We start from the raw sequence: 19,644 nt of genomic DNA, 5'->3' as shown, positions 1-19,644 counted from the left end.
ACCTATATATATACACCCCCTACAGGTTACAATATATTCTACCCCAAGTGGGAAGGTCAAAATTCATTACAAAGTTCCACCACAAAATAAACTTCAACCTGGACAGCCCAGATTCGAAATTGTGCCATTTCTGACTCGAGGTTGAGTAGGCTAACCGACTCAAACCAATCATGGCTTCAGTATGGTTAGTTCAAGCAATCAATATAGTAAAAATTATGATCAAATGATCACATTTAGGAAACTATACCATTCTATTTTCATCCCAACCCCCAAATGAAAAAAAAAAAATTAACACTTTTACATACGTCACTTTTATCAGTATAAGCCTGAGCTTCCACAATTGGTTTTTAAATATTTTATTTCACTATTATCGTCCTGACTTCATTCATACTGAGCTATAATAATAATATAATTTACACTAATACAGAAGGAGAAAATAATTAAAATTAAGCATGTCAAACTTACATGTAAAAATTGCCCTTCTGAAACGCCGTCTCTATAAAGAATAATTCTATGAGGCTTGTAGCCACCGGTACTTTTGTAAAACATTATAAGAAGTTCCCTGGAAACAAAAAATAAAAATTTACTAGTAGTTTTCTTAATCAAAGGCACCAATTTTCTGTTGTTTTTTTTCCTTTAGAGAAATTTATTAGCCTTATTGCTCTAAACTTTTATTTTTATCAATTTTACATTTATGGAATACTCCTTCAAATATTTTGGACTAACTGTCCATCTTCATGTGTTTTAAAACAGTCACAAAGCACTGTTTATTATTTTATATGTATTTAAAGTTACTAAGTACGTTCAAAAATAGCCAACATTTATTTTCTTTACAATCTACACCGAACTTGGCAGTGGTTTAGAGCTCTATTCATTGCTTCTAAGAGCACAAATCTGAACAAAAACTGAAAATAGAAAATAAAAAGTTTGAAAAGTTTTTCTTAATTTGAAACTAACATTTTTCCCTTAAATCGGAATTATATCTAGAAAAGGAATTGGATAAAATGAAGAGGAGTTGTGAACAATTACATGAACAATGGTCATCGGTAAAAAAAAAAAAAAATATTCTAAATAAATCAAGGTGAAAATTTTTTAATTTTTAATTTCTTTGAAAAATGGTACTTAAGGTTTTCAGATGACACCAAAAACGAATATGATTTGTTGTTTTTATGAATTTTTTGGTGAATATAATATTGTTCAATGGAATCAGTAATACTTTTTTCTTATTCTTCAGAAAGAGACAAATCGATTGGCATATAATAACAGTGAAATAAATTTTTACTTTCTGATCTACGCGCCAAAAATGCTGAATTTCGTTAATACATTTTTATTTACCGGAAAAATCGGAATAGCCTATAATCTTTCAGGGAAAATCGTGAACATTTAGCAAAAAGCCCCACCACAATTGGTTAACGGTATGGCAGTGCATAAAATACCAACAAACAAATACAGATTTTTATATATTAGATTTCATATTTCCAAGTCAATTACCCTTTGAAATTTTAGATTGGTAATGATGCATTATTACTTTCTATGAAAAATAGATAATATACAGTAATAAACAGTGCTACATAATTACTTTCAGAGTGAACGCCTGAATATGGACTGACAATCTGAAAATTCCAAAAAAGAATTACATATTTCATAATGTAAAATTAATAAAAACAAAAGGTTGAAGTACGAAAGCTAATAACTAACTCAGAAAGAAAAAAAAGCAGTAAATATAAAAAAATGTCTGCTGTGAAAGACTATTTTAAACATAAACGTATACATATACAAAAATTTTTATTATTTTTATTTATTTTTTAGAATTACTTCGGATAAAGTTTCTAATCTACCTTACCTGACCATAGAGGATAGTTCTTGAATGATTTCTTGACGATGTTGCTGAACCCTAACAGTAGCAGCATATCGACTGGGATGTGCATCCATAGAACCTACAACAGCTGCTATTGAAGGCTTTTTGTTGTCTCCAGCAGGTGGGTGAGTCACGTCGGCTCCAAGGAATATTACGGGTTCATTGAAAACCTAAAAATGAATTTTTTCTTAACTATATCATTTATAAAAATAATTCTAGAAGTCATGTAAATAATTTTAACAGCTGATAGTAATCCATAAAATGGTGCTTCATCCTACCTTCGGCCTGATGCTAGGAACAAGTATGCTATTAATGCCGCCAAGTTTAACATTGATTTTGAGGCATAGATTGGAGAGTGTCTGCGGGGAAGTTTTATTTACATTTTTTGCTTGAACACACTGGGTTGCCATACCTAAAACTGTATCTCCAACTCTCTTTACTTCGGCTGTAATGAAAAATGTATAATTAATTAGCTAATCAAAAGTAATTTAAAATATTCATTACCAATCATTAGATGAAATACATTGACTTTAGTAAATATTAGGAAACAGTCAAAGAATATAAAATTCAAACACACTATGACCTTAAGATCGTAAACCATCAGTTAATTTTAAGTAAAATCACAATACACATTCATTGAGTAAGTTTGTGGTATATTCATGCAATATGTAATAAGCATTGTAAAGTCAAGAACTTCATCGGGCTAATAGCAGCACACTTGACTTTAACATGATCTGGGCTCAGCTAAAACTTAAGTTAATTTAATAAAGGAGATAAAACCTGCAGAAAAGGTTATTATGATGGTTTTAATCTCAAGTTATTATTTCCATTTAAAAGCTTATTTTTTGTTTTAAGCAAAATGGAATCGAACAAGAAAAAGAACTCACAAAACCTGTTTAAAGAACATGGATAACCTTACTTCTTGCCGAATAAGATTTTGGTACATTTAGCTGGTTCAAACAGGCCATTCACTCAAAAGTGGAGTTAACTGTTCAGCACCAAATCATAAATGGTTCATGTACCTCATTGTACAGAAATATGAACTATATTTTGGATAGATTAATGAATAAGAGGTAAGTACTATTTCTAAGCTCTAAAGCAAACATTTTCATTTTTGTTATTAATATCATTTTTATATAAAACACTTAGTGATTTTGATATTCTTAAACTAATAGAGAATAAACCATGACATCAGTTCACTATTTTTGAAAAAAATCGACATGAGTCAAGTGTGGTAATGTCAAGAATGGTAATCAGTTTATAACTTTTTTAATTACACTGAATGATTCAAGATTACAGTAAACGGAAAAAGTTATGCGATACAAACATAATTTTTTTTAAAAAAGAACAATTTGAAAATATCTGGACAAGGAGCGAACCAAATAATATTTATATCTGTTCACAAATACGAACTAAATTTCAAGAGTTACCTGTGATTTAGGTTAACCATGACTGGATAGCTATAATTTACTGGCCAGAGTTTAAAAGTAAGGAGGCATAAATTAGGGTTATTAGCAATAATAATTACAGTAAAACAATTATTTTTACAAATTATCATAAAATTTATCTCTTACATCAGAGAAAACCTAATATTTCTAAATTAATAAATTTTTAAAACACAATTACCATATACTGGAGTTTTCCCTGGAAGCACCACTACAACAAGCTGCAATGCTTGGAAGGAAGACTTCAGGTATCGAAACATAGGCTCCACTTGATCTGGGCCAGTGGCGTATTTACCTGTAAAAAATTTTTAATTTCTCAATAAAAAATGCTTTTGATCTAGATAATTTGCTGAGATTAACAGTTTAATGTGATTTATGTTGAAAGGGGGCAGTGGTAGCAGCGTGGCAAAGCACCAGTCTACCAACCCAAAGGTTGTAAGATCGAATCCCAGTCCCACCCGGGTTTTTTCAAGCATAAAATAATACAAAACTAACTTACAACCTCCCACCACCTCCCCCAAAAGCATTTGTGAGGCCTGTTAGCCAATGGTGGCACTCACAAAAATAGGCATGGGAATGACGAGGCCACCCCACGAAAAAACCACGTCAAGAAACGCGTGATGGAAATATCCTAATACATCGCGTGAGGAATTAGACCTCCATGGGTTGTCGCCCATATGATAATAATAATAACAGTTTAATGTAAATAGAAGTTGTAAGTACTTCAAAAAATTTATTCAAAATCTACTTAAAATTATCTTAATTCAAACTTAAATTACCTTTGGATTATGAAGATGGTCAGGGCTGCAGTCAAGAAGGAAGAAGAAATAGTTATCAACTATTTTAACTTTAAATTATCAACTATTTCTTTTTCCAAATTGACCGCAGGTCTGACTGTCCCCCTTCATATGAAATTATGGTCAATCATCTGTATGTATGTATACACATATACCTTCAAAATTGTTCATATTTCTTTATTTATGTATATGCATATATTTTTTAAGTATTATTTTTAATAGAAAATACATTCAATAAATTAAATTTTCTAATCATGTAATTTCAGACAAGTAGCTTAGCAAACTTTATTTTCACCTTTAAAATGACATGAACAGAATAAGCACCTTGGTAACCCACAATAAACTAAATACTGAAAAGATTAGAGCCTTCATAATTGAACCCTCTCCCTCTCTCCTTAAATCTATCTCAGGACCTCCTAATCTTATTCTAAAGATTATGTATTCCCACCTTTACTGTTCTACATAGTACTATACTATTAGTAAATGATGGAAGTAGTTTTTTCTGTTATAGAAAAATACTCACTATGTAATCATACAATAAGTTTTAACTAATCACAGTCACACTGCTCTGGTCAATATATTTTATGTAACTACAAATTGTTCTAATGGAATTAAGTCCCATCATAATAAAGCTATTTTCCATTTCATTTCACTTAACTTAAAGGTCAAAGTAAAATTAATACAAAATAATGAATTAAAAAAAAAATTATACTCACAGAAGCAAGGTTGGCCTATTATTGGCATTCCAGCATCATTACTAATTTTTTGTAATTGTTGGGTAAAGTTCCTGTAAAAAAAATATTAAATGAAAATAAGACCATGAAAAATGTGTCACTTATTACACTAAAGGCTAAAAAGAAAACTTTTGAAACAGAAATTCACAAAAATAAAATAAAAAATTAGAACACAATTTTTTTTATTTGTAATAAAATCAATCTAAAAAAAAAAAAGACAAAGGGCCAAAAAAATAAAAACACATTACAACCTCTAGGAAAATCTGTGATGACATAGCTTTAGTGACTAGGATAAATAAAATATTAAATGTTTAAAAGATTGCATTAAGCATTTTATTTTCTTCAATTTATTACATATATTTCATTCCGTTTCCTAGGGTTTAGTAATAATAAAATTAACTCAAAAATAACAAAATTTACCTGAGAGCATCTTCTCTAACAGTTCTTTGAGGTGCAAAACAAGCGATCGCCCAGACCCTAATTTCAACACCAGTAAAGAATTGTTTGCCTCGCATATCCCATACTCCTTGATTAGGAAGTGCTTGCTGCTTAGCAGACAACATTCCTTGATATTCCTGCTATAACCAATTATGTGATAAAAAATGGAATTTAATTCAACAAAATACAGAATAAAAAAAATAAATTAGAGAAAGAACTCATTTTATTTTCAAGTCCTTTGTTGTAATGATAGTCATTAAAAATCTAATTTGTACAGTAGGACAAGCCTTAATTATTTATTTGTTATCTGATTCCTAACCAACTTAATTTGTTCTCTTGGTAGTGTCATTAATTTTAATGTTTATTAATATAATGAGTAATTAATTATCCTGACCAGTTTGCTATTACGATTTAAAAAAATTTTTATGAGCAGCTTAAAAATTAGTGTTCAGCACCCACCACAAGGGAGTACTACAAAATATCAAACTTCCCAAGAAACCACTCTAGTGGGCCCCATTCCCTGAACTAAAAGTTAATAAAATAATTGTTTTTAAGTATGTTATGTTTAATTACAATATACTGAAATCAAGTACTCACGAGCTGACTCGGCAAGTTGGGTGCTCGCCCACCATACTGTAACTTTGGCGGAGGCAGAACCCTACCCCGAACTTCCATCATGTTGTTGGAGATTGCCAGTCCGAATTCTTGGACATATGCATCATTATTAAAATCCGCTCTCCTAACCAGATTGTTAATCTCTCTTTCACGATCAGGGGCTGATCTAGCTGTAGCTTTGATCATGGTTGAGGTCTGCATATCAGTGAGCTTCTTAATGCATCTCTGACCAGCCACAATATTACAAACCTGAAAATTAAAAAAATAAAATGAAATATAAACATCAAAAATAAACAGAACTAGGCCATTCTAAAAAATATGATTTAAATACTACTTTGTTCAACACACTTAAGGATTTTCAAATTCTAATTTACATTAGTAATAACATAGTCATATGTAACCAACTGAAAAAAACATAAACCAAGCCAATAATTATACAAACTAGTTACAAAATACTCATTTATTTCTGCTTAGAATATTATTATTTTTAAAAAACGGCTTTAAAAATTATTTCCCCGTGTTTTAAATCTAAAAAAAAGGACTGAACACTCAACTTATGCTGATTCTAGTTAGAGTATATTATAGGAGAAAGAAAAATTTTCATCCTTAAAAATTTGCATTGATAACCCAAGTAAGTATTAAGAGTGGACTGGGATCTGTATCATCGGTCCGTAGACAAAACCAGAACTGAGATACAGAGTTAAATTTCATTTATTACTTCTTATTACTCATTATTCACTTTTTAGAGTAAATTTTTAAAAAATAGGAGCAGAATAATTGGAGTTAAAGTATTTTTCAAGATCGATTTCCAAGATCCTTACAGATGGTTACAAATTACATATAATTGATTCTTATTACTGATTATCTTCAAATGTAAAAAATAAGTTTTGAAATATATCCATTTTAATAGTGGCATTTGTATTATAACTGAACCACGACCTCACAAGAATTTACAGATTATTTTTGTGCCATTTCTTAAGGCAAAACGATAACACAAAAAACGAAACTATGTAGGTCATTTCAATAAGCCAAAAGAAGCTTTAGCCAAAGGAAGTTTTTTTTTTTCAAAATTAGGAATTTAAATATTTGAAGAATTTCCTGTGAGGTCAGCAAAATATACTCCTTTAATACTTTATAAAACTATAGGCCTAGTTAAAATTTAAAAAATACCTCAAGAGGAAGATATGTATGCTTGTGTTCCTGTCCTACTTGAAGACAAGGTAAATGTGGATATCTTAATTTCATTTTGTACTTGTCTAGGAAATACTTAGCAACTGTGCATTCCACAGTTTGTCCATTCTCTAACTGTAATGGAAACCTAGAAAAAAAAAATGTTGGAATTAAAAAAAAAAAAAAATTAAGAGCTAAGAAATTTAATGTTTCAAAAACATATGTGTTATAGTTAATATATCATGGAAAAAAAAACCTTTTAGGTGTACTACAAATATCAAGTATCATCAGGGTGATTAAATAAATTTTCATTCATTTAGTTTTTCTATTCGTTTTTAAACTCCTTAACCAACAAAATGATCATGAAAAATTATTCAAACATTTTTCCTATACTTTACCAAGAAAGCACTTTCACTCCAAACAAAAACAGATTTTGAAACTATACAGTAATAAACATAATATCAAACTGAACAATACAACATATACTTACGATTGCATTTGGGCAGGTCTTCTTGTTACATTACAGACCCTGTATTTTCTCCTCATTGTTCCACAATGCGTTATTTCAATTTTCAATCCTTTTATTTCTTTAGTGAACTTAACTCTTTGAGAGTCGGTTAGGGGTTTTCTTTGCTCATTGATGTCCCTGATGTCCAATACTTCACACATAAATTCTATGACAGGTTGAGCTTTATAAAATGCTGTTGCTGAAACTGCAAGTAAACAAAAACAATTTGTAATTAAACATGAACGAAAACTTGAACTTTTAAACTAAATTACAATTTTTTGTTATTTATTAAATATTTACCATCAATATTAAGCATCATCTTCCATTGTGAAGGCCTGACGGACTGATGAAATCCAAACCACACCTCACGACCTCCACCAAGGGGATGGTAATAACCATCAGGGCTAGAGAAGAAAGATCTTCCTACAGGTGTATATGTCATTGAAGGCAAATGCCTCATTACAACATCCAGTGCCTATTAAATAAACAATCAGGAAGGTTAGTTATGAGTTATTAGAATAATATAACAAAAAACATGAAAAAATATATATATTAGATCTTTAAAACAAGAAAAACAAACAAGGTATTTCCTTTAACATAAATCAAAACATTACATAGTACAAACAATATGTAATAAAATAGGCTATTGGTACTTTAACATAATTCTACAGAAAAATTTAATTAAAACTAGATAAGAACAAACCATTATAGCATCATATGGAATCTGTCTCGTTCTTCCTTCTAATGCTTCTTCTAAAGCAAATAATGAAACTTGTGCCATCCATTTGATGGCTACTCTAAAAACACGGTCTTTACCTTCACCTGGCAATGTGACCTGCCAACATAGATACAACAGACATTAAAATTAGTTATTTATAGCATTAAATGAATTCAATAATAAATTAAAACAAGACAAAAATGTAATTGTTTATCAAGAAATATAATATTTTTTCCTTATTCCATAACATAGATAACATTATAAAAAAAAATATACTGAACACATTTGTCCCAACTTTTGACCACGTCTGAAAAAAAATTAGATGTTCTCACTCAATGGGATGATTTTTCACTGTTATATTCTATGGAAGATATATTTTGGGGAGAATTAAAAAAAAATATATGTATCATAAATGTTGATTCACTATTCTTCTTAAGAAAATTTAAATTGTATTTTTTTATTTACAATATTGGGCTCTTAAACCACTGAAGTCATTTTTTTCCCTGTACAAATGGTTTACAAATAAAGGATTGAAAGGTACAAGAAAATTAAAATTTTGTTATATACTTAACTTTTTTTAAGATATAAAAAAACTTTTTCGGCTGCCAGTATACTATTTTTCAAAATTCCTGCTACGTGAGTCCTCAGTCCAACTTCCTTAATGTGAAAATTTTAAATAAGTAGAATTAGAGTGAAATGATTTGAAAGTTAGGTGTTTTCTTGTTTTGATTAAAAAGGAGATTTTTTTTTCCTTAGGAAAATGTGTTGGATAAGTAAAATCCTAAGGGTACAGTACTGTTTTTATATTATCCCTTTGATAATTTATATAGGCACCCGAAACTTAAACTTGACTTCAAGTCCATCTACCTATGTTAAAAAACATAAGAAATAAACCAAGAAGTTTCTGATTTTATTGAGCCATGTAGGCTTTATCAAATAAATATCCAGTTTGATTCAGAACCAAAAATAAATTTAATAAATTTTAATACATGAAAATTTGTTAGGTGAAGGTATATTTGTCTAAATATGTATGGGCAAGATTATTCATTGCATCATAAATTTAATTTATAACTAAGTTGCCAATGCCAGACATTTCGTCTGACATGCTATCTTCATGAACCCTATAATTCAAAACATTTTTATAATTCAATGACAATTCTTTAAAAAAAAATTTACAAGTAATTTTGTGTAATTATAATGGATATATCTTATATCTTAATTTATTGCATTTTATCAAATTTTTAAATTGAGGCTAAACATTTAGTCATTATTACTTGACATGTATAAACATACATAACATAGGTTTGGACTCAATTTAAAAATCTATTTAAAATTTGATAAATTTACAACAAAATAAGATGTAACTGATACATCTATTGTAAATTACACATAATTGTTATTTTTTTTTTAGGAATTGATGTCATGGAATTATAACAATGTTTTTTGAATTTTTATAGTGTTCTTAAAAATATCATGTTGGCCGAAACATTTGAAATCATAATTGTAAATTTTATCAATCATAATCACTTTTTTTGTTATTTTTTTATATATTTTTTTCTGGAATTCATTTTAATAATTCTAGAAAATTCAACATTATCACTTTAAAATTATTCCAAACATAGCAGTGTAGGAGTGAATACAAGAATGAGAACCTGAATATTGGTCAGCAATGGGGTACAAAAGGTTTAAGAATTATTAGACATGGTGAAAGTTAAAACATTTTAAAATTAATACTAACAACATAGCTTTATGAAATTCTGTTTAAAAATACTAATAAGCTTCTGCTTCTGAACTACAATACACAAAAAATATGATAAGCTGAATCGATATTTTGAAGGCTTTATTTTGAAAACCTTGGTGCATAGGTTAGGGATGGTAAATACTTTTATGGTAAAAAAGTAAATACTTTTTTCATTTTCACTGGCTATAAGTTATACATACCTCAAGTTCCATCCTGTCATTGCCGATCGGTAACGGGTCTCTAGTATAGAGATTACTCCTACCGTCAAAGACAGGCTTCAAGTTTCCAAATATCTTTGAATAGGCATGGACCATGGTTTCGATAATTTCCCTGTTGACCTTGCGAGGACATTTATCAGGTTGTATACTGATTTCATAATGATGAACAAACCCACGTGGCATTGTTATTTGAAAATGGTTCGCACGGAGCACTATAGGTCGACCTTCTCGGCCGAGATTAGGCCTACGAGGGCAGGTGAACACTAAAACAAATTGAGTAGAATTATAAATTAATCTGTAACATTGATGTTTTAAAATACTAAATTATAATTGGTAAAAACAGGTTTACACAAGATGGATAGTTTTTGGAAAATGGTAATAATATAGTTACTAGACTGTAAAAGTAATACAAAGAAAAGTTTCTGGACAAATGATATTGTAACATAAGAAAAGAAGAACTTTTATATGTTAAGAACTGACATGCTATCTATAACATAGCAAATAAATTTCCTTTTCTGGTAAAATAAGAGAAATTATAAGTAATATTATTTACTCCAGACAAATTTAACATGATCTTTTAGATACTTTTTTCATTTTCACTCCTTGACAATGTTTCGGAATCTTGACCATTTTCACAACTGCTCTTTCTTGAGACCCATTTTGTTTATTATTTTCAATAGTGAAACTTTGTAACTGACCAAGAAAAAACAAAATTATCATCCCCTTAAATTTTGAGATTTTAAGTTTGAAGATGTATAGAACCCAAAAATTGAAGAATAAAAACTTGACTGTACAAAGTAGGCTATTCTCCTAAACCACTGATTTTTTTGAGATTTGTAACTAAAGTAATAAGCCACTCAGCAAAAAGCCTCTAAACTCATCATTAATTTTGGCCTTTTCGTTTCAACTTGTCAGTCAAGTAGATGTTCATAGGTCATTTAAGAAGATAAAAGAAAAATTCTCAGTGTTTGGTCATCAAAATATTACCATAACAAATAGGAAAAGAAAACGAAAAAAAAAAGTATAAATATATAATATTATAATAATTTTAAATAATGAACCTTTTAGAAAGAATAGAAATAAAAAAATTTAAAAAACACTCCCTCAAATTTTAGCGTCTATTTCAAGATATGTAGAATCTAAAAATATTGGGTTGTAAAATAAGTTCGTAACATTTTTCAATATTTCAATTTAATCCTCCCTGCGTTTTTAAAATCATGTTTACTTGGTCAATAATGTTTACATTTTCTAAAAAAGGATTAGTTAAAGTGCTTTTATGCATCAGTTTCCACAGAGATTCCTTAACTTTAAGTGGTATTTTGCTTGCTCAAAATGGAAGGGAAAAAATTAATTTTTGTCATTTAATGATTTTTTATTTACGAAAAGGAAAATCCGCTGCACAGACAGTTAACAAAATTTACAGTGTGTATAGCAATGATGCCTTAGGAGAAAACATCATCCGTAAGTGGTTTGCTCAGTTCAAAACCGGAAATCTAGGAAGGCGCAAAGCGCTCGGGTGGTCCTACAACTGTTGATGACCAAATTCAAGCATTAGTCATGGACAACCCTCACTCTATGACATGTGAGGGAAACGCTTAACATATCTCATGCAAGCGTCAAGTTGAGCAAGAGCGTCCAGCATTGGCTAATCTCAAAGGCATAGTTTTCCATTACGATAACGTCCATCTTCATGAGTCTTTGCAGACCCAGCAGAAATTATTGGAGTTTGGCTGGGATGTGATCCCCCACCTACCCTATTCACCAAACCTTGCCCCAACAGATTTTCACCTATTTTGGACCCTTCAAAACTCTCTAAACGGGAAACACTTTAATTTGCTCGAGAACTGCAAAACACACATAGAGGAGTTCATTGCGTAAATATATGAGAAGTTCTGGGAGGACAAAATAAAAAAATTGCCGGAAAGATGGCAACATGTAATAGATCAAGATGGGTCATATATAATTGATTAAAAATATTTACAAGAATCTGAAGTTTTTGTTGAAATCACCAGTAAACAACACTATGAACTTATTTTACAACCCAATACATCTGATATTTTATTATTTGTTATTTAATGATAAAACAAAATAATTAATTAAAAAAATAAACCATTGTGTAATAATTTGCAGAGTTTGTATGTTATTTATTGATGTCCACATTCACAAGTCATCACACTATTTTATCTTTCAAAAAGCCTTTGATTAACCTTTTATAATGCTTGTACCTCTTATTTGTCCATACTTCATTACAGTTATCCGAAAGTGTACTGGATATGTTGCTACAAAAGAAACGACAGGCTTGAAAATGGGCAAAACGATCCCAAAACATAGCCAAGAAATGTAAATGTAAAATTAAAGAAATAAGTACCAAATTTTTCTGATTAATTGACATTGAGTATAATATTACTAAGAATTTATAATTATCTTTTGGATTAAGAGAGATAAACTTTTTTTAACCTAAATACAAATAAAAAAAAACTTGATATATTATCTATTACGTAATAATAATTTTAAAAAATATAAACAAGTTAGAATAACTCGTAACTAATAATTATTTTCAAGTTATAAGATACAAATATATAATGAGAACAGGGAATCACAATCTATAAAGAATTTTTATACAGACTAATCAGTTTTATTTCTACTTCATTAAGTGAATTAAATCAATTAATAACGTACTTGTTGAAAATTCAAAATTATATGCCACAATATAATGTAGAAACTAGATAAAAATCAGCTGGAAGCACACAAGGTATCTTGCAGCATCATATGAATTTTCAGTTTAGGATATAGTATTATAAAATATGATATTCATAGGAAACATTAAATAAAGTATATTTTAATTAGTTAATAAAATTGGATTATTTTAATTCATCTTTTATTAATGTTACCGTAAAGAAAGTGATCATTAAATAAAATTGGAGGTATCAAATGTGCAGAAAAGTTGAGACCTGAGTAGTAAATTTTTCTGTAGATTTTAGTTGTTCAAACAAGATAACAAAATCAATTAAAATAACCTGTACTGGAAAGGATGTTTTCTGCTTTTCTTAATTATTACATTATTTTTTTATTAACATCAACAATAACGTTACTATATTATACATTAACAAACCAAAATTACTGGATTTATTCTTAAATTTACTACATAGATGTGGGGAGTAAATAAGGATTTAGGAGTTAGATTTGTCTTACAGTATTATGATATCCTGCATGATTAAATAAAAGATTAATGATCACAACATTCAAAAAATCCATATCTACATTGTTATTTTAATCAATTTGAATTAATATTTTACCTTACTTACATGTAAAATTAAAAATCTGAAACAGTAAATTCTTAAGAAAAGAAACTTCTTTTTTTAAAAAATTAATAGACTCAACTAAATCATCAAGAATTCGTAAGTGATTCAAAACAATTTCTAGTATTCTTTCCATTATTTTACTAAAATCAAAAGCTAAGAAGGGCCGATACAGCATAAACAATACGAAGCAAAATGATTCGACACAAAGCATAACGATAGCATGAGCAAAGAGGTAACAATAGTCAGTTGATGCAGCAACAAACATACTGTTTGACATAAAACATCAAAATAAATAAATCGAAAATTACATTATTTAATTTTCAATATTTTTTTTCTATATTTAAAATTAGCAAGTTAATTTTATAAAAAGAATATAAAAAACAAACAAAACAATAGTTTAGCGGGAACAGGAAGAAAACCCGAGATAACAAATAATTTAACAAAAGTAAGCTAATGCAGAAAAAAATATTTTTTTAATGAAATTTCTTGTATATTATAGATTATAAATCATTTTTGAACTAAAAAGAATAAATTTCATTGTTTATAATAAATTTTAAACTTGAAAACATTATTAATGAAAACACTGACAACAGAAAGAACAAATCATCTGATTGTTAATTACAAAAATAAATAAAAATAGTCTTTTAGTATAGCTAGGACTTAGCTGAAGGTAGATCAAAACAGTTCTCTTTTGATAACCTTACAAAGGAATGATTTAGTAAGAAGCGATAATTATTTCTAGCCATTATCAAGAACACATATGGATTGAAAGAAGTGAGACAGATTTATCTTAATATTATAAATAAAAATAAACACATAGGACCACATTCAAATGTTTTTAAGACTATGTCTCAGTGATATCATTGTTTAAACCAAAGTAATAATAATATTAACTTTTGAAACCTTTGAACATTCTTTTGGTAGAATTATACCAGTTGGATGCAGGGCTGAATCACTTGTTTTGTCACTCATTTGAGAAAAATATCGACCCATACAGGTTATGGTTATCACATGTGTTGGAGACTGAGAATGAGTCAATTTAAAGGGGGGCATGGATCCTCATCAGAGATAAATGAGAAAAATAAATAGTTTCTAAGCAATATTGAAACCTAATCATACCCATCATAATAGAGGAAATCCAAGACAAAATTAGCAATAATAGATAACAATTTTGGAAAGACCATGGCTAAAAATAATAAAAATATAAAAATAAGTAAAATTGTATTCTATACACATAGTATACGGTAAATACTCAGCAGTAAACAATACACACTTGGCTAATCCAAACTAATTACCATATTTGTATGAAACGTCTTTTCTGATATTGTCTCAAGTAAAATGAGGAGTTAACCTATATTTGGGATCAATTTATATTCCAGATCTTATTAAGATATTTCAAATTCCACCAAATTTAAGTCAATTCATATTTAAACTGAGTTGAGAAGGAAAACAAAGGTCATATTTATGGAGTTAACATAGAAGATTAGTTAAAATAAATGGTACTTAGAATTAAGAATACATACTAATCTACTTATTTAAGTTTGGGCAAAAACAAAAAGCCCCACCCTAATTTCAAAGCTTCATGATATTATGATGTTACTTAGGGAGTGAGGTTTTCCCCGTCCAACAGATTTTCATTTATCTACTTAGAATCAAATTTAAGAGCACTGGTTTCTTTCTCAGACCTATACATTATTTTTAAAAATGATTTCTAATGAGTAGTATAATTTTTAGACACCCTACAATTTTCCCCTAAGAATTGTTTCCACAATAAAAATAAATCTAGAATAGCATACATTGATTAGGCTCCCATAATAGTTAAAAAATCTAATCTGACAGTAAGAACATGTAAAAAACTACAGGGTACATAAAGTTGAGTTATTAAAAATACAAGGTGTTGCATGAAGAAAAAATAAAAACACAATTTTAATTAATGATTCCCTTTCTCAACGGTAATAAATTACCAGTAACATCATATAAGACAATAATGCAATAATAACATGGTTATTTAAAAGTAGCAATCAGTTAGATGTGGATAAAATAATGCATGTAATAAAAAAATTGTTATTTATTTGTGAAAATTAAATAAATGTCATAATTCTCACTAGGTAAATCAGGAGGCTGGTGAGGTGGTTGAGGTGGAAGGAGCGCTATTGCTCCAGGAGGGACGCCGACTGGACCTGGTGGGGCCCCACCTCCCGCAGGAGCGCCAGGGGGCCCTACAGGAGGAGCTGAAACAATAAATATATTAATTATAACATAACTTTATTTAAGAAAGTTTACATATATCAGAAGAGCAATTTATAAATAAATAAAAAGGTAAAAATCCAGTCAAAGCCTAAAAATAACTTTTGATTAAGCTAAAAATAAAAACAATATTTGTATCAACCTTGAAGAATAAATGAAAACAGATTGTGAAGATGATACTAAATATTTCTGTGCTCGACAAACTAAAAATGCATAATATAGCTGCCATAAGGCAACAATGGATTAGGAGCCAACCACCATCTCACATGATGAGAGCAAGTTCTCATCTTTCGCCTATGAACAGGGCACAACCGTCTCAGAGCCCACCTTTTCCGAAAGTTACATATTGGCTCCAGACCTCTTTGCGAGAGTAGCAAAAGTGAGTAAAATGTCGACCACAGACTCTAAACATACAAGCTTTTTCTGAACAAAGGAGACTGATATGGCTCTCTCCAACTGAGGTACAGAAAAAGCTCTATGAAAGCCTGGATGACCTCAGGAGAACCACGGAATTCCTCATTTAAATCCCTGACATGGCCATCTAAGGGAGGAATGCAGAAGAAAAAGAATATTTCTGAGAATAAGTGTTAAAATCAGTCCCAGAAATATATGTCATTTCAGGCGGTAGATATTAGTACCAGATACACAGAAGAAGTAGCTTTGAAAGTGTTAAGTTTTTTTTTTTTTTTAGTTCTCAGGAACAAGTTTAAACAAATGAAGAAATAACAATTATAGACAAGAACAATGCAGATTTTTTAAAAAATTAATTAAACAATGGAATCACAAACATCAACCCCTTAAAACTAAACTATGGAGTGGAACCATTATAGGATTTAACATCTTTGGAAACCACCATCTTGGAAAAATTCTTTTTGATCAAACAGATGTCTCTACTATGCTTTTATTATAAAGTTTAGGAACCATTAAGACATAAGGATGACTCAATTGAAGGAAACAAACACATAATACACTAAGACATCGCAAATTAATGAAACATCTTCTAATCAAGATAGAAGTTTTTATCATAAGTTGAAATGTAATATTGTTTTATTTAATGAGCAATACTTAGTAATAAAAATATGTATACATCTATAAAATTATAAAAGTAAAAAAGTTAAACAAAAATTAAGCATAAGATATAAACACTTAAAAGGAAATTGGAAATACTGGAACTAAAGGAAGATTAAGACCTAGCTTACTAAACAATAACTAAGTAATATAGATTACCGAGAAGAACCAGTATTGTGGTGAGACCGATTTTGAATCTCATATGATCTAGGACAAAAACAACTTCAAAAATTTAAAAAATGTAATAAATCACCCTTTCTCTAAATAGTTTGTAATCTAAAAAGTGCCCCAGTACAATCTCTAAGTTTGCTCATACTCTCATGGTAGGGTACGGAGAAGCCAGTTTAACCCAGCAGGCTTCCAGTCCCACCTTTCGATGGATTACTCCTACAATAATTTATCAATGGTTCAGACTAGTGACAGTGTATACCATCTATTAAGATGGCTTTTGATAATCAAGATAAATAATATTATAATTATAATATAAAAAGAAACAATACAGGATCAACTTAAAGTACTGTTAGCACTCACCACATTAAAAAAAAACATATTTATTAAATGCAGTGATTTTGTATCAATAGCATACTTTTCAAAATGCTCAATATTGATTTGATGCCCTGAAGAAAGATCATTAAGTTAATAAGAAACTGTCGAATTCAGTTGTACTAAACTTAATGTCACTACGTTTAAAAAGTAAAATAGTGATCATTGCTTGAAAAATGTGGTTTTAAGTGGAGTCCTAACAGTAATTCAAATTGATCCAGAATTTTTTTAACCTTAATTTTATATCAATGGCCTATTTCACATAGGTGTTAAGTACATTTCCCCAAACTTTAGGAACAATACAATTAAAGGTTTCTTTTTATAGGAAAATTACAACTTTTAAATTTTTATTTTTTAATTGAACAGATTTAGGTATAAAACCTAATTCTGTCCTGTCAAAAAGATAATTGAAAAGTTGTAATTTTCCTAAAAGAGAGAACCTTTAATTTAATTTTTCCTAAATTAAGAGAAAATGTACTTAGTAATACTGCAAAGTAAGCCAACAATATATAGGTTAAATATATATTTAAAAAAAAAGTGGTAATACAGGATAAATTACAATTACTACTAGGACTCCACATGCACAAACCGAAACCACATTTCAGTTCAAACTATGTTCACATCATAAAAATCCAGATAAAATTTAGATTATAATATTAAAAAAAAAAATCGCAAATAAGCCTAGCTATTGAAAAGCCAAAATAAATATTAATGTCATTGTTAATTTTCTATGGTATTTATTAAAAATTTTTTGCAACTAAAATTTAAAATTTTAATTTTTTAGCAATAATTAATTTTATGTTAACTTAATTCAAATCATGACAAGTTTTTTTTCATTGTTTTTTATAAACAGCACTTATTAAAAATAAAAAAGAAGTTTGAATTTTTAAATTAATAAAAATTAAATGGCATTCTAATAAAATTTTATTGAAAATGAAAATTGATTTCAATACAATTCAGTTTACGGAAAAACTTCAACCCAAAATTTATGAGTAGTTTGGATTATAAAGCCGTTAAGATGATCATGCAACATATATAGGGTTGGCAAATAAGTCCTTTCGGTTTTTGTATTCATGTTTTGTTTATAATACGTCACATTTTTCTGATGCAATTAATCCCAACAGAGGATTGTTTTTCCTATTTGTAATATGTAAACAGTTATGTCTGTTGACACTTATTAAGATTGGGTCAGTACTGTGTTTGTGATTCAGCTGAGAAGATGGACCGAAATATTGTGCATTATAGGCATATTTTGCTTTAATATTTCAAAAAAGGAAAGCGAGCTGCAAAGGCACATAAAAAAATATGTGGAGTCTATGAGGATAATGCCTTAACAGAACACACATGTCAAAATTAGTTTGCCAGGTTTCAAGCAGGGAATTTTGACATAAATGACCTGGTCGCTCACAAGAAATTGAAACCATTGATGTTAAGGCGATAGTCGATCAAAATCCATCCTAATCAGTGCGAGACATTGCAGAGATCCTAGACGTATCATATACAAGCGTAGAAAATCATTTGCAGAAGCTCAAATACGTTTCTAGGCTTGATGTTTGGGTCCCCCACTCTCTGACCAAAGCCAACTTGGCAACACGCATTTCCATTTGCGATTCACTGTAGAAACGTCAAGAAAACGATCCATTCCTTAAAATACTTGTGACAAGGAATGAAAAGTAGATTGTCTACAATAATGTGGTGCGAAAAAAATCTTGGAGATCCAGCAATGAACCACATCTAAAGCGGAATTACAACCAAAGAAGATAATGCTTTCTGTATGGTGGTATGTCAAGGGTGTGATTTTTTATGAGCTGTTGCCACAAGGTGTATTGATCGATTCCACTCTATACTGCTCACAAATAACAAAATTGGATGAATCGATTTGAAGAAAACGCCTAGAATTGGCGAATCGAAAAGATGTCGTCTTCCATCATAACAATGCTAGGCCCCACACTTCGTTAGTCATCCACAATAAATTGTTAGCCCTTGGATAGGATCTTTTGTCCCACCCTTCCTATTCACCGGACCTTGCTCCTAGCGATTACCACTTATTCGGGTCTCTACAAAATTCCTTAAGTAGAAAACGGTTTGAAAATGAACAGGATGCCAGGGAGCACCGTGATCACTTTTTCGCGAATAAACCACAGACATTCTATGAACATGGGATTATTCATCTGGTAAGGTAATAGAAAATAAAGGATATTACATACAAAAAACCGAAAGGACTTATTTGCCAACCCTATAT

At 29.6% G+C, this 19,644-nt stretch overlaps 1 protein-coding gene across 5 annotated transcripts in view; it reads right to left on the bottom strand.

Moving 5' to 3' along the window:
* Positions 1-19,644, bottom strand: part of AGO1 (protein argonaute-2) — a 45,309-nt gene that overhangs the window by 7,498 nt on the left and 18,167 nt on the right. For 3 of the 5 annotated variants that reach the window (XM_014432218.3, XM_014432219.3, XM_067045856.1), the window contains 13 exons: positions 15,650-15,775; positions 10,225-10,505; positions 8,269-8,400; positions 7,866-8,040; positions 7,548-7,770; positions 7,058-7,205; positions 5,870-6,136; positions 5,255-5,412; positions 4,817-4,887; positions 3,485-3,598; positions 2,137-2,303; positions 1,844-2,028; positions 466-562 (listed from right to left, as the gene is read on the bottom strand). In XM_014432218.3, coding sequence (XP_014287704.1) covers positions 466-562; positions 1,844-2,028; positions 2,137-2,303; positions 3,485-3,598; positions 4,817-4,887; positions 5,255-5,412; positions 5,870-6,136; positions 7,058-7,205; positions 7,548-7,770; positions 7,866-8,040; positions 8,269-8,400; positions 10,225-10,505; positions 15,650-15,775 — 2,144 coding nt within the window. The remainder of the gene's footprint in view (positions 1-465; positions 563-1,843; positions 2,029-2,136; positions 2,304-3,484; positions 3,599-4,816; positions 4,888-5,254; positions 5,413-5,869; positions 6,137-7,057; positions 7,206-7,547; positions 7,771-7,865; positions 8,041-8,268; positions 8,401-10,224; positions 10,506-15,649; positions 15,776-19,644) is intronic. The other 2 variants (XM_024358540.2, XM_067045857.1) reach the window with 1 other exon arrangement.

The sequence above is a fragment of the Halyomorpha halys genome, unplaced genomic scaffold (assembly GCF_000696795.3).
Source record: "Halyomorpha halys isolate HHAL.00 unplaced genomic scaffold, Hhal_1.1 Scaffold1035.1, whole genome shotgun sequence".
Lineage (NCBI taxonomy): Eukaryota > Metazoa > Arthropoda > Insecta > Hemiptera > Pentatomidae > Halyomorpha > Halyomorpha halys.
This window is presented reverse-complemented; position numbering and strand designations above follow the sequence as displayed.